The 14,137-nt window shown below is 46.0% G+C and overlaps 1 protein-coding gene across 1 annotated transcript in view; it reads left to right on the top strand.

The window, feature by feature from the left end:
- CAMKV (CaM kinase like vesicle associated) overlaps positions 1–14,137 on the top strand; it is a 113,451-nt gene that overhangs the window by 47,773 nt on the left and 51,541 nt on the right. Inside the window, exons 9-10 of the mRNA XM_073562575.1 lie at positions 132–210; positions 976–1,063. Coding sequence (XP_073418676.1) covers positions 132–210; positions 976–1,063 — 167 coding nt within the window. The remainder of the gene's footprint in view (positions 1–131; positions 211–975; positions 1,064–14,137) is intronic.

Raw genomic sequence — 14,137 nt, 5'->3', positions numbered from 1 at the left:
GGGTGATCGGCAGCTGATGGCTTTGTTACAATGTATCACACACACCTGTAGTGATAAATGGACTGTTACAATGTAGTGGAGGATTGCACAGATATTCTGCCATATCATAACTAATGCTTCATTCTCTGCAGCCAAAGACCTGGTGACCCGTCTGATGGAGGTGGAGCAGGACCAGCGGGCGACAGCGGCTGACGCCATCAGCCACGAATGGTGAAGTTTCACCTCTGTCCCCCCATAGTCCTCACTTACCCCATGTCCTGACCGGTGTCCAGCATTTCCATCATGTCCGTGTGTCGTGTGCTCAAGAGGTAAAGCCCACACAGTCACCACTTGGGGGAATACACATCGCACAGACTCGCTCAGGTCCATGTGGCGAATTCTCTCATTACCACATGACCGGAATCTACAGACCGGACAGTCAGTGATTTCCATAGTGACAGAGGGCGTCAGGTGGAGGGAGACGCCACTTATATGTACAGTCCCCACAGTGACACCCACCAGTGGGTCCTGATGTAACCGGACTGCACGGAGTGGAGCTGTCGGCCTTGTTCCATGAGGTGTCATGATCTCATTTTAGAATAACTATGAAAATTACCATCTGATGATGACATCTAAGCTGCAGTCGCTGAATACAGCTGTGCCCGAAAAGAGCAGAGCTGCAGGGTGCAGCATGGAGGAAGCTTTTAAAAATAGATTGTGCACAGGTATAAACTATAATGCAGCAAACCTATGGTCAGTGACTGCGGAGGCAAGTAACACCCAGAAGTAAAGTGCGACTTCAGCCACATGTGTCGTGTGAGTGCAGAAAGTGTGTGTGCGCGATGCTAGGCCTGTCCTAAACTCACATCACTCATCATGATGGCTCCTGCAATCATATTCACCACCTTCCTTATGTCTGGGGAGTACCCTGCGCTCTGACCCACATAAAGATGTCACCTCCAACAGCCGACTGCTAAATATCCCCCTTTATTACAGGATTTCAGGGAACGCAGCTTCAGACAAAAACATCAAGGACGGAGTCTGCGCTCAGATCGAGAAAAACTTTGCTAAAGCCAAATGGAAGGTAAAAAGTTGACAGTATAAAGATATCGAGAGCGGCCCCCTATGTACAGGGATATACCTACTATAATACTGCCCCCTATGTACAGGGATATACCTACTATAATAGTGCCCCCTATGTACAGGGATATACCTACTATAATACTGCCCCCTATGTACAGGGATATACCTACTACAATACTGCCCCCTATGTACAGGGATATACCTACTATAATCCTGCCCCCTATGTACAGGGATATACCTACTATAATAGTGCCCCCTATGTACAGGGATATACCTACTATAATAGTGCCCCCTATGTACAGGGATATACCTACTACAATACTGCCCCCTATGTACAGGGATATACCTACTATAATACTGCCCCCTATGTACAGGGATATACCTACTATAATAGTGCCCCCTATGTACAGGGATATACCTACTATAATAGTGCCCCCTATGTACAGGGATATACCTACTACAATACTGCCTCCTATGTACAGGGATATACCTACTATAATACTGCCCCCTATGTACAGGGATATACCTACTATAATACTGCCCCCTATGTACAGGGATATACCTACTATAATACTGCCCCCTATGTACAGGGATATACCTACTACAATACTGCCCCCTATGTACAGGGATATACCTACTACAATACTGCCCCCTATGTACAGGGATATACCTACTACAATACTGCCCCCTATGTACAGGGATATACCTACTATAATACTGCCCCCTATGTACAGGGATATACCTACTATAATACTGCCCCCTATGTACAGGGATATACCTACTATAATACTGCCCCCTATGTACAGGGATATACCTACTATAATACTGCCCCCTATGTACAGGGATATACCTACTATAATACTGCCCCCTATGTACAGGGATATACCTACTATAATACTGCCCCCTATGTACAGGGATATACCTACTATAATACTGCCCCCTATGTACAGGGATATACCTACTATAATACTGCCCCCTATGTACAGGGATATACCTACTACAATACTGCCCCCTATGTACAGGGATATACCTACTACAATACTGCCCCCTATGTACAGGGATATACCTACTATAATACTGCCCCCTATGTACAGGGATATACCTACTATAATACTGCCCCCTATGTACAGGGATATACCTACTACAATACTGCCCCCTATGTACAGGGATATACCTACTATAATACTGCCCCCTATGTACAGGGATATACCTACTATAATACTGCCCCCTATGTACAGGGATATACCTACTACAATACTGCCCCCTATGTACAGGGATATACCTACTATAATAGTGCCCCCTATGTACAGGGATATACCTACTATAATAGTGCCCCCTATGTACAGGGATATACCTACTACAATACTGCCCCCTATGTACAGGGATATACCTACTACAATACTGCCCCCTATGTACAGGGATATACCTACTATAATACTGCCCCCTATGTACAGGGATATACCTACTATAATACTGCCCCCTATGTACAGGGATATACCTACTACAATACTGCCTCCTATGTACAGGGATATACCTACTATAATACTGCCCCCTATGTACAGGGATATACCTACTACAATACTGCCTCCTATGTACAGGGATATACCTACTATAATACTGCCCCCTATGTACAGGGATATACCTACTATAATACTGCCCCCTATGTACAGGGATATACCTACTATAATACTGCCCCCTATGTACAGGGATATACCTACTACAATACTGCCCCCTATGTACAGGGATATACCTACTACAATACTGCCCCCTATGTACAGGGATATACCTACTATAATACTGCCCCCTATGTACAGGGATATACCTACTATAATACTGCCCCCTATGTACAGGGATATACCTACTATAATACTGCCCCCTATGTACAGGGATATACCTACTATAATACTGCCCCCTATGTACAGGGATATACCTACTATAATACTGCCCCCTATGTACAGGGATATACCTACTACAATACTGCCCCCTATGTACAGGGATATACCTACTACAATACTGCCCCCTATGTACAGGGATATACCTACTACAATACTGCCCCCTATGTACAGGGATATACCTACTACAATACTGCCCCCTATGTACAGGGATATACCTACTATAATAGTGCCCCCTATGTACAGGGATATACCTACTATGATAGTGCCCCCTATGTACAGGGATATACCTACTACGATACTGCCCCCTATGTACAGGGATATACCTACTATAATACTGCCCCCTATGTACAGGGATATACCTACTATAATAGTGCCCCCTATGTACAGGGATATACCTACTACAATACTGCCTCCTATGTACAGGGATATACCTACTATAATACTGCCCCCTATGTACAGGGATATACCTACTATAATACTGCCCCCTATGTACAGGGATATACCTACTATAATACTGCCCCCTATGTACAGGGATATACCTACTACAATACTGCCCCCTATGTACAGGGATATACCTACTACAATACTGCCCCCTATGTACAGGGATATACCTACTACAATACTGCCCCCTATGTACAGGGATATACCTACTATAATACTGCCCCCTATGTACAGGGATATACCTACTATAATACTGCCCCCTATGTACAGGGATATACCTACTATAATACTGCCCCCTATGTACAGGGATATACCTACTATAATACTGCCCCCTATGTACAGGGATATACCTACTACAATACTGCCCCCTATGTACAGGGATATACCTACTACAATACTGCCCCCTATGTACAGGGATATACCTACTATAATACTGCCCCCTATGTACAGGGATATACCTACTACAATACTGCCCCCTATGTACAGGGATATACCTACTATAATACTGCCCCCTATGTACAGGGATATACCTACTACAATACTGCCCCCTATGTACAGGGATATACCTACTACAATACTGCCCCCTATGTACAGGGATATACCTACTACAATACTGCCCCCTATGTACAGGGATATACCTACTACAATACTGCCCCCTATGTACAGGGATATACCTACTACAATACTGCCCCCTATGTACAGGGATATACCTACTATAATACTGCCCCCTATGTACAGGGATATACCTACTACAACCACTGGCAAAAATTCTGGAATCCCCGGCCTTGGAGGATGTTCATTCAGTTGTTTAATTTTGTAGAAAAAAAGCAGATCACAGACACGGCACAAAACTAAAGTAAATTCAAATGGCGACTTTCTGGCTTTAAGAAACACTAAAAGAAATCAAGAACAAAAAATGTGGTAGTCAGTAATGGTTACTTGTTTAGACCAAACATAGGGGAAAAATTATGGAATCATGAAAAACAAACCAACAAAAAACCCTCCAACCCATCACTAGTATTTTGTTGCAAAACCTCTGGCTTTTCTAACGGCTTGCAGTCTCTGAGGCCTGGATTTAATGAGTGTCACACAGCTCTCTTCATCAATCTGGCTCCAACTTTCTCTGGTTGCTGTCGCCAGATCCGCTCTGCAGGTTGGAGCCTTGTCATGGACGATTTTCTTCAACTTCCACCAAAGATTTTCAATTGGATTGAAAGCTGGACTATTTGCAGGCCATGACATTGACCTTATGTCTTTTTTCAAGGAATGTTTGCACAATTTTTGCTCTATGGCAGGATGCATTATCATCTTGAAAAATGATTTAATCATCCCCAAACATCCTTTCAATTGATGGGATAAGAAAAGTGTCCAGGATATCAACATAAACCTGTGCATTTATAGAAGATGTAATGACAGCCATCTCTCCAGTGCCTTTACCTGACATGCAGCCCCATATCATCAATGACTGTGGAAATTTGCATGTTCTCTTCAGGCAGTCATCTTTATAAATCTCATTGGAACGGCACCAAACAAAAGTTCCAGCATCATCACCTTGCCCAATGCAGATTCGCGATTCATCACTGAATGTGACTTTCATCCGGACATCCAGAGTCCACGATTGCTTTTCCTTAGGCCATTGTAACCTTGTTTTTTTCTATTTAGGTGTTAATGATGGCTTTAGTTTAGCTTTTCTGTATGTAAATCCCATTTCTTTTAGGCGGTTTCATACAGTTCGGTCACAGACGTTGACTCCAGTTTCCTCCCATTCGTTCCTCATTTGTTTTGTGCATTTCCTGTTTTGGAGACATATTGCTTTAAGTTTCCGGTCTTGATGCTTTGATGTCTTCCTTGGTCTACCAGTATGTTTGCCTTTAACAACCTTCCCATGTTGTTTGTATTTAGTCCAGATTTTAGACACAGCTGACTGTGGATAACCAACATCTTTTACAACATTGTGTGACGATTTACCCTCTTTTAAGAGTTTGATAATCCTCTCCCTTGTTTCAATTGACATCTCTTGTGTTGGAGCCATGATTCATGTCAGTTCATTTGGTGCAACAGCTCTCCAAGGTGTGATCACTCCTTTTTAGATGCAGACTAATGAGCAGATATGATTTGATGTAGGTGTTAGTTTTGAGAATGAAAATTTACAGGGTGATTCCATAATTTTTTCCCTCAGAATTGAGTGACTCCATAATTTTTCCACTATGCTTGGTTTAAAAAAGTAACTATTAGTGACTACCACATTTTTTGTTCTTGATTTCTTTTAGTGTTTCTTAAAGTCAGAAAGTTGCCATTTGAAGTGACTTTAGTTTTGTGCCATGACTGTGATCTGCTTTTTTTCCTACTAAATTAAACAACTGCCATAACAAGAGAAACTGGAGTGCGCGGTGACAGCAAGAAAAATACTTTTTGGTAAAATATAAATGTTTATTATGCATACAAAATATATAAATAATTATACATAGTAGGATAGTGCACCAAGGAGCATACAAGCAAAACACGAGGGCCACCCCTCTGGCAAAGCAATCCTATTGCAAGCAAGTACTCAGGTCAAGTGACCAAAAGAAAGAATGTATAAGAGGCAGGTCAGGAAGTTCCCATCATGGACCACAATAATACCGCGATATATCCTGAGTAGCCAGGTTAAATAAATGAATAATGCCGCTTACCGGGATCTAAGAAGCCAGAGAGGGAGCCCCAGGTGCCTAATGTCCACCCCCGACGCGCGTTGAGGAAGCAGGCTTCAGAGCCCGCGAAACGCGCGTCGGGGGTGGACATTAGGCACCTGGGGCTCCCTCTCTGGCTTCTTAGATCCCGGTAAGCGGCATTATTCATTTATTTAACCTGGCTGCTCAGGATATATCGCGGTGGTATTGCGGTCCATGATGGGAACTTCCTGACCTGCCTCTTATACATTCTTTCTTTTGGTCACTTGACCTGAGTACTTGCTTGCAATAGGATTGCTTTGCCAGAGGGGTGGCCCTCGTGTTTTGCTTGTATGCTCCTTGGTGCACTATCCTACTATGTATAATTATTTATATATTTTGTATGCATAATAAACATTTATATTTTACCAAAAAGTATTTTTCTTGCTGTCACCGCGCACTCCAGTTTCTCTTGTTATGGCATAATTTATTGGAGTTGGTGTATTTGTTTGCTGGGAGGCTCACCAGGTGGTGATGTCATCCTGTGCATTTTTATGCACACTGATTTTGTTTTTAAATTAAACAACTGAATGAACATCCTCCAAGGCCGGTGATTCCATAATTTTTGCCAGGGGTTGTATAATACTGATCCTATGTACAAGAATATAACTACTATAATACTGCTTCTATGTACAAGAATATACCTATTATATGTGACTATTCTGCTGTGTCGGTTTCTAGAGTGGACCCTCTGGGTCGTGGCACCCACCCACCTAGGGTGAGTTGACCTTTTGAGGACCACCCCCTATACAGGGAGTGTCAGGGGCAAGACCAAGGGGGTGAGCCACCACGACTGCTGAAACAAGATGGCTGACTCATGGAAGACACAAGTTTGAGTGTCTGGCAACAGGGAACATGCAGGGTACAAGAGATGGCAAAGCGTGGTCACAGGGTTTCTCTGGTAAAACGTGGTCTCAGGGTTTCACCAGGTTCAAGACGTAATTGCGAGGACACAGTGATACATACCAGTGATACATAGCAAGTCGCGTGCGAGATCACGCCAAGGTCCAAGGTATGGTGCGTTCTAGGAGACACGCCAGGGTTCAAAGTTCAAGGCTAGGGCTTGCGCGTGCTAGGAGGCACGCCAGGGTTCAGGGTAGGGCCTGCGCGTGCTAGGAGACACGCCAAGGTTCAAGGCAAGATGCGTGCTTGGGGAACACGCCAGGGTCCAAGGTTTAGGCTAGGGCCTGTGCGTGCTAGGCGACACGCCAGGGTTCAAGACAAGATGCTTGCTTAGAAGACACGCCAGGGTTCAGGCTAGGGCCTGCGTATGCTAGGAGGCACGCCAAGGTTCAGGCAAGGACCGGAGTACTAGGCGGGGTTCTAGCTAGGACCTGCGCGAGCATAGGGAGCACAAGGAGGCAAACCAGGGAGCAGGAAGGGCCTGCACATGCCAAGAGGCACGAGGTGCACAGTTCAGGGGCAGCGTGAGTGCAAGGAAGCACAGAGACTGGGGCACTGGCAGGCTGGTCAGGCTGAGGCACAAACAGGCGGACACAGCTAGGTCACTGGCCGGCGAGCACGGCTGAGGTACAAGCAGGCGGGCATGGCTGAGGCACTAAAAGGCGGGCAAGGCAAGACCAGGCGCATGCATAGGGCACGCGGAGAAACAAGGCAAGGCTAGGCAAAGTACAGACAGAATACAGAGCAAGGAGCAGAATGTAGGCTGAAGCACAGAGCTGGGTAAAGAAAAGAGAAGCGGGGCGTATGCTAGAGCCCAGAGCCGGGTCAAGGAAGAGCAGAGTACGAGACAAGGAGTACAAAGATATAGCTTAAGGCAGAGTACATGGCCAAAGCACGTACAGACAGCACGGCGAGGCACAGTACAGACACAGGGTTGTGCAAGAGAGCACGATAGGACAGGGAAAGAAGTAGAGCATGTGCCAATGGAGCACAACAGAGCAGAGGAAAGTAAAGCCACACGAGACAAAGTACAGGACATGAGACAAAGTACAGGACACAAGAGAAGTACAAGCACAGAGCGTGTGCGAAGAAGCACAACAGGGCTGAGTGCAGGGGCACAGAATACAGGGAGCGACCGAGCAGAGACCAAGCAGCTCTTGCAGGGAAGCAACACGATAATCAGGCGCCTCCCATAGGAAGAGGCGGCCTGATATAGGGCTTGGATACTTGGACTTCCCGGTCAGGTCCTCCAGGATCACAGAGAGGATTTCCGGGTCGGGTCCACCAGAACCATAGAGGACTGCTAGGTCAGGTCCTCCAGGACCATAGAGAGGATTGCTAAGTCAGGTCCTCCAAAACCACAGAAAGGATCGCTGGATCAGGTCCTCCAGGACCATAGAGAGGATCGCTGGATCAGGTCCTCTAGAACCATAGAGAGGATCGCTGGAAGAGGTCCTCCAGGATCATAGAGAGGAACGCTGGATCAGGTCCTCCAGGACCATAGAGAGGAAAGCTGGGTTGGGTCCTCCAGGACCATAGATAGGAACGCCGAGTCTGGTCCTTCAGGACCATAGAGAGAGCCGCTGGATCAGGTCCTCCAGGACCACAGAGAGGATCGCTGGATGAGGTCCTCTAGAACCATAGAGCGGATCGCTGGAACAGGTCTTCCAGGACCAGAGAGAGGAACGCAGGATCAGGTCCTCCAGGACCATAGAGAGGAAAGCTGGGTTGGGTCCTCCAGGACCATAGATAGGAACGCCGAGTCTGGTCCTTCAGGACCATAGAGAGAGCCGCTGGATCAGGTCCTCCAGGACCATAGAGAGGATCGCTGGATGAGGTCCTCTAGAACCATAGAGCGGATCGCTGGAACAGGTCTTCCAGGACCAGAGAGAGGAACGCAGGATCAGGTCCTCCAGGACCATAGAGAGGAAAGCTGGGTTGGGTCCTCCAGGACCATAGAGAGGATCGCTGGATGAGGTCCTCTAGAACCATAGAGAGGATCGCTGGAACAGGTCCTCCAGGACCAGAGAGAGGAACGCAGGATCAGGTCCTCCAGGACCATAGAGAGGAAAGCTGGGTTGGGTCCTCCAGGACCATAGATAGGAACGCCGAGTCTGGTCCTTCAGGACCATAGAGAGAGTCTCTGGATCAGGTCCTCCAGGACCATAGAGAGGAACTGTTGCAGGCAGCATAGAGATGAGCGCGCACATGCACGCCGGACACAGGCATCAGCTGAAGGATCCAGCACAGGAGATGCGCGTGCGCACCAGCAACGGCGTGCAGTCGCAAGGTGAGATGCGCATGCGCATTAGAGGGCGGTCCCGGAGCAGCTGCAAGGACCCTGCTCAGGGAATCATACGACGCAAGTGGCATGGCAGGCATGACAGTGGGAATCATGCGGCGCAAGCGGCATGACACTATAATACTTCTATGTACAAGAATATACCTACTGTAATACTGCCCCTATGTACAAGAATATAACTACTATAATACTGCTGCCTGTGTACAAGAATATACCTACTGTAATACTGCCCCTATGTACAAGAATATAACTACTATAATACTGCTCCTATGTACAAGAATATAACTACTAGAATATTGCTCCTATGTACAAGAATATAACTACTATAATACTGCTCCTATGTACAAGAATATAACTACTATAATACTGCTCCTATGTACAAGAATATAACTACTATAATACTGCTCCTATGTACAAGAATATAACTACTATAATACTGCTCCTATGTACAAGAATATAACTACTATAATACTGCTCCTATGTACAAGAATATAACTACTAGAATATTGCTCCTATGTACAAGAATATAACTACTAGAATACTGCTCCTATGTACAAGAATATAACTACTAGAATACTGCTCCTATGTACAAGAATATAACTACTAGAATATTGCTCCTATGTACAAGAATATAACTACTATAATACTGCTCCTATGTACAAGAATATAACTACTAGAATACTGCTCCTATGTACAAGAATATAACTACTAGAATATTGCTCCTATGTACAAGAATATAACTACTATAATACTGCTCCTATGTACAAGAATATAACTACTATAATACTGCTCCTATGTACAAGAATATAACTACTATAATACTGCCTCCTATGTACAAGAATATAACTACTATAATACTGCTCCTATGTACAAGAATATAACTACTATAATACTGCTCCTATGTACAAGAATATAACTACTATAATACTGCCTCCTATGTACAAGAATATAACTACTATAATACTGCTCCTATGTACAAGAATATAACTACTATAATACTGCTCCTATGTACAAGAATATAACTACTATAATACTGCTCTTATGTACAAGAATATAACTACTATAATACTGCCTCCTATGTACAAGAATATAACTAATAATAATAATAATAATAATCTTTATTTATATAGCACCAACATATTCCGCAGCGCTTTACAGTTTAACAGTTTCAAAACACAAGTCATAAGTAACAACGCTAACAATACAATAATTAAAGCAAAATAAGACGAAATAAGACGACCCTGCTCGTGAGAGCGTACAATCTACAGTGAGGTGAGGGAGATACAGAGTACAGGTGTGTATTTACAATGGTGTATTTACAATGAAGGTCCAGCCATCTTGCAGGAGTGAAGGATGGATTTAGTGAATGGGCTACGCACGCACACTTACACAGAGAATGACTTTGATTAGTGAATGTGATAGGCCGCTCTGAACAGGTGTGTTTTGAGGGAGCGCCTAAAACTATGCAAATTGTGGATAGTCCTGATTTCTTGGGGTAGAGCATTCCAGAGGATAGGAGCAGCACGGGAGAAGTCTTGGAGTCGGGAGTGGGAGGTACGGATTAGTGCAGAGGTTAGTCGAAAGTCGTTTGCAGAGCGCAGCGATCGGCTAGGCCGATAGACAGAAATGAGAGAAAGATGTAAGGGGGTGCCGCACTGTGGAGAGCTTTGTGGGTGAGAACAAGTACTTTGAATTGGATCCTATAATGAATGGGCAGCCAATGTAAGGACTGGCGAAGAGCGGACGCGTCCGAGTACCGATTACCCAGATGGACGATCCTGGCCGCTGCATTAAGTATGGACTGGAGAGGGGATAGTTGAGTAATGAGGAGGCCAATTAATAGAGCGTTGCAGTAATCCAGGCGAGAGTGGATCAATGCAACAGTGAGGGTTTTTGTTGTTTCCATAGTGAGAAAAGGGCGGATTCTAGAGATGTTCTTTAGGTGTAAGCGGCAGGAGCGGGCAAGGGACTGTATATGGGATGTGAAGGAGAGATTGGTGTCAAACATAACACCCAGACAGCGCACCTGCTGCCGGGGTGTTATTGTGGTACCACCCACGGAGAAGGAAATGTCAGATTTAGGGAGGTTAGTAGACGGCGGGAGCAGAAGAAGTTCAGTTTTGGAGAGGTTGAGTTTCAGATAGAGAGCGGACATGATATTGGAGACTGCGGACAGACAGTCACTGGCGTTCTGTAGTACAGCGGGGGTAAGGTCGGGGGAAGACGTGTATAGTTGTGTGTCATCAGCATAAAGATGGTACTGAAAGCCAAATCTGCTGATGGTCTGTCCAATTGGGGCCGTGTAGAGAGAGAAAAGAAGGGGGCCAAGGACTGAGCCCTGAGGTACCCCGACAGCAAGAGGAAGAGGAGATAACGTGGAGCCAGAGAACAAAACACTGAAGGAGCGGTCAGAGAGATAGGAAGAGAACCAGGAGAGTGCAGTGTCCTTAATGCCTAGTGACTGGAGCCTAGAGAGTAGGAGATGGTGGTCAACAGTATCGAAAGCTGCAGATAGGTCAAGAAGAATGAGCAGAGAGTGGTCACCGTTACGTTTTGCTGTCAGAAGGTCATTGGTCACTTTGATGAGTGCAGTTTCAGTCGAATGTAGGGGGCGGAAGCCGGACTGTGAAGGGTCTAGAAGGGAGTGAATGGAGAGGTAACGGGTAAGGCAGGAGTAAACTAGGCGTTCCAAAAGTTTAGAGATGAAGGGGAGATTGGAGACTGGTCTGTAGTTGTTTGTGCAGGATGGGTCGAGAGCAGGTTTCTTTAGTAGTGGAGTAACGATGGCGTGTTTGAAGGAGGATGGGAAAATGCCCGAGGAGAGGGAGAGATTAAAGATTGTAGTTAGGTGGGTTGTGACGACTGGAGAGAGAGACTGGAGGAGATGTGAGGGAATGGGGTCGGTAGTGCATGTAGTCGGACGAGAAGAAGAGAGGAGTCTGGAGACTTCTTCTTCTGTTATGGGATCAAATGTGGAGAGTGAGCCAGGGGAGATGTAGGAAGGGATGGGAGTCACAGCACTTGGTGGTTGGGAGCAGATTTCTTGACGGATATTATCTATTTTTTCTGTAAAGTGGGAGGCCAGGTCATCAGCACAAATGTCTGTGATAGGGGCTTGTGCTTTTGGCCTGAGGAGGGAGTGAAAAGTGTCAAAAAGTTTCTTGGGGTTGTTGGCTAGTGAGGAGATCAGGGTGGTGAAGTAGGTCTGTTTGGCAAGGTGAAGGGCAGCGTTATAGGTTCTTAACATAAATTTGAAGTGGATGAAGTCTTCTGGTGTGCGGGTTTTTCTCCATAGGCGTTCAGCACTCCTGGAGCATCGCTGGAGAAGTTGAGTTTGCGATGTGAGCCAGGGCTCTTTTACTCTGTGTTTGGAGGTTCTGAGGGTGAGGGGAGCTACTTGGTCAAGGGTGCTTCTAAGAGTGTCATTGTAGTGATGAACAGCCAGATTAGGACAGGAAAGAGAGGAGATTGGGGACAGAGATGAGTGTAGGGAATCTGAAAGTGTCTGAGGGTTAATAGCTTGTAGATTTCTGACTGTGTGGTAGGTAGGAATGAGCTGGGGTGGGCGAGGATTTGTGAGCGTGAAGGAGAGAATGTTGTGGTCAAAGAGTGGAAGCGGTGAGTTGTTTAGGTGGGAGATTGAACAGAGCCGGCAGAAGACCAGATCAAGGGTGTTACCGTCCTTATGTGTCTCAGAGGTTGAAAGCTGTGAGAGGCCTAGAGAGGTGGTTAGTGATAGAAGCTGGGATGCAGATGTGGAATTAGGGCTGTTAATGGGGATGTTGAAGTCTCCCAGGATGAGGGTTGGTAGTTCTGAGGACATGAAGTGTGGCAGCCAGGCTGAAAAGTGGTCAAGGAAGAGGGTGGGTGAGCCTGGGGGCCGGTATATGACCGCTACCCTGAGGGAGAGGGGACGGAAGAGCCTGATGGTGTGGACCTCAAAAGAAGGGAATAAGAGTGATGGGACTGGGGGGATGACCTGGAAAGTGCATTGTGGGGACAGGAGTATGCCAACTCCACCACCAGGTCTGTTTGTGGGTCTCGGGGAGTGAGAGAATTGTAAGCCACCGTAGGAAATGGCAGCAGGAGAGACAGTGTCAGAATCCTGAATCCAGGTTTCAGTGAGGGCCAACAGATTAAGAGAGTTGTTCAGAAAGTAGTTGTGTAGGAAAGGAAGCTTGTTACAAGCAGACCGTGGATTCCAGAGGGCACAATTAAAAGATTGAGATGAGGGAGTGCAAGTAATGTTAATCAGATTATTGTGGTTTCGATATGAGGTAGGGTAGGGGTCGAGGTTGGGGGATGGTGGACCAGGGTTGGGGGAGATGTCCCCTGAAATCAGTAGGAGAAGGAAGATAAAGAGCCAATAGTTGTTGGAATTGTAAGTAGTTTTTTTCTGCGATGTGTTTGGGCAAGATGGGCTGAGGTTTCTCAGGAAGGTGAGGAGTGTGTGGGAGCTGTACATGGGAGAGGGAAGTATAGAGGGGCTGATGTGTATGAGTCGTGATGGAGGGGGGATAGGGTGATGAATGTGGATGGCAAGGGAACACAGGAGGATAAAAATAAAGCACATGGTTAAAGGGGAAGGCAAGGTGTGGGTTACCTGACTCCTGCCCTGACTAACTGCCATGTATAACTGCCGTTTTGCTGGATGCTTATCTTCTGTGATGCTTTGCTTATGGGATGCTTGCGTGCTGTACCCCACACTGCGTGCTTCCCCTTAGCAACTACTACATATATAGGCCACACTACAGGGTCAGGAGAGAGGGATTGTGGGAGATGGTTGGGTATAATTTGGCAGCTGGGGCCAGCACACCAGGGGATGA

Source organism: Dendrobates tinctorius, unplaced genomic scaffold (genome assembly GCF_039654945.1).
Source record: "Dendrobates tinctorius isolate UK_male_01 unplaced genomic scaffold, ASM3965494v1 ptg000357l, whole genome shotgun sequence".
Classification (NCBI taxonomy): domain Eukaryota; kingdom Metazoa; phylum Chordata; class Amphibia; order Anura; family Dendrobatidae; genus Dendrobates; species Dendrobates tinctorius.
Note: the sequence above shows the minus strand (reverse complement) of the source record. Positions and strands in the feature narration are given on the sequence as shown.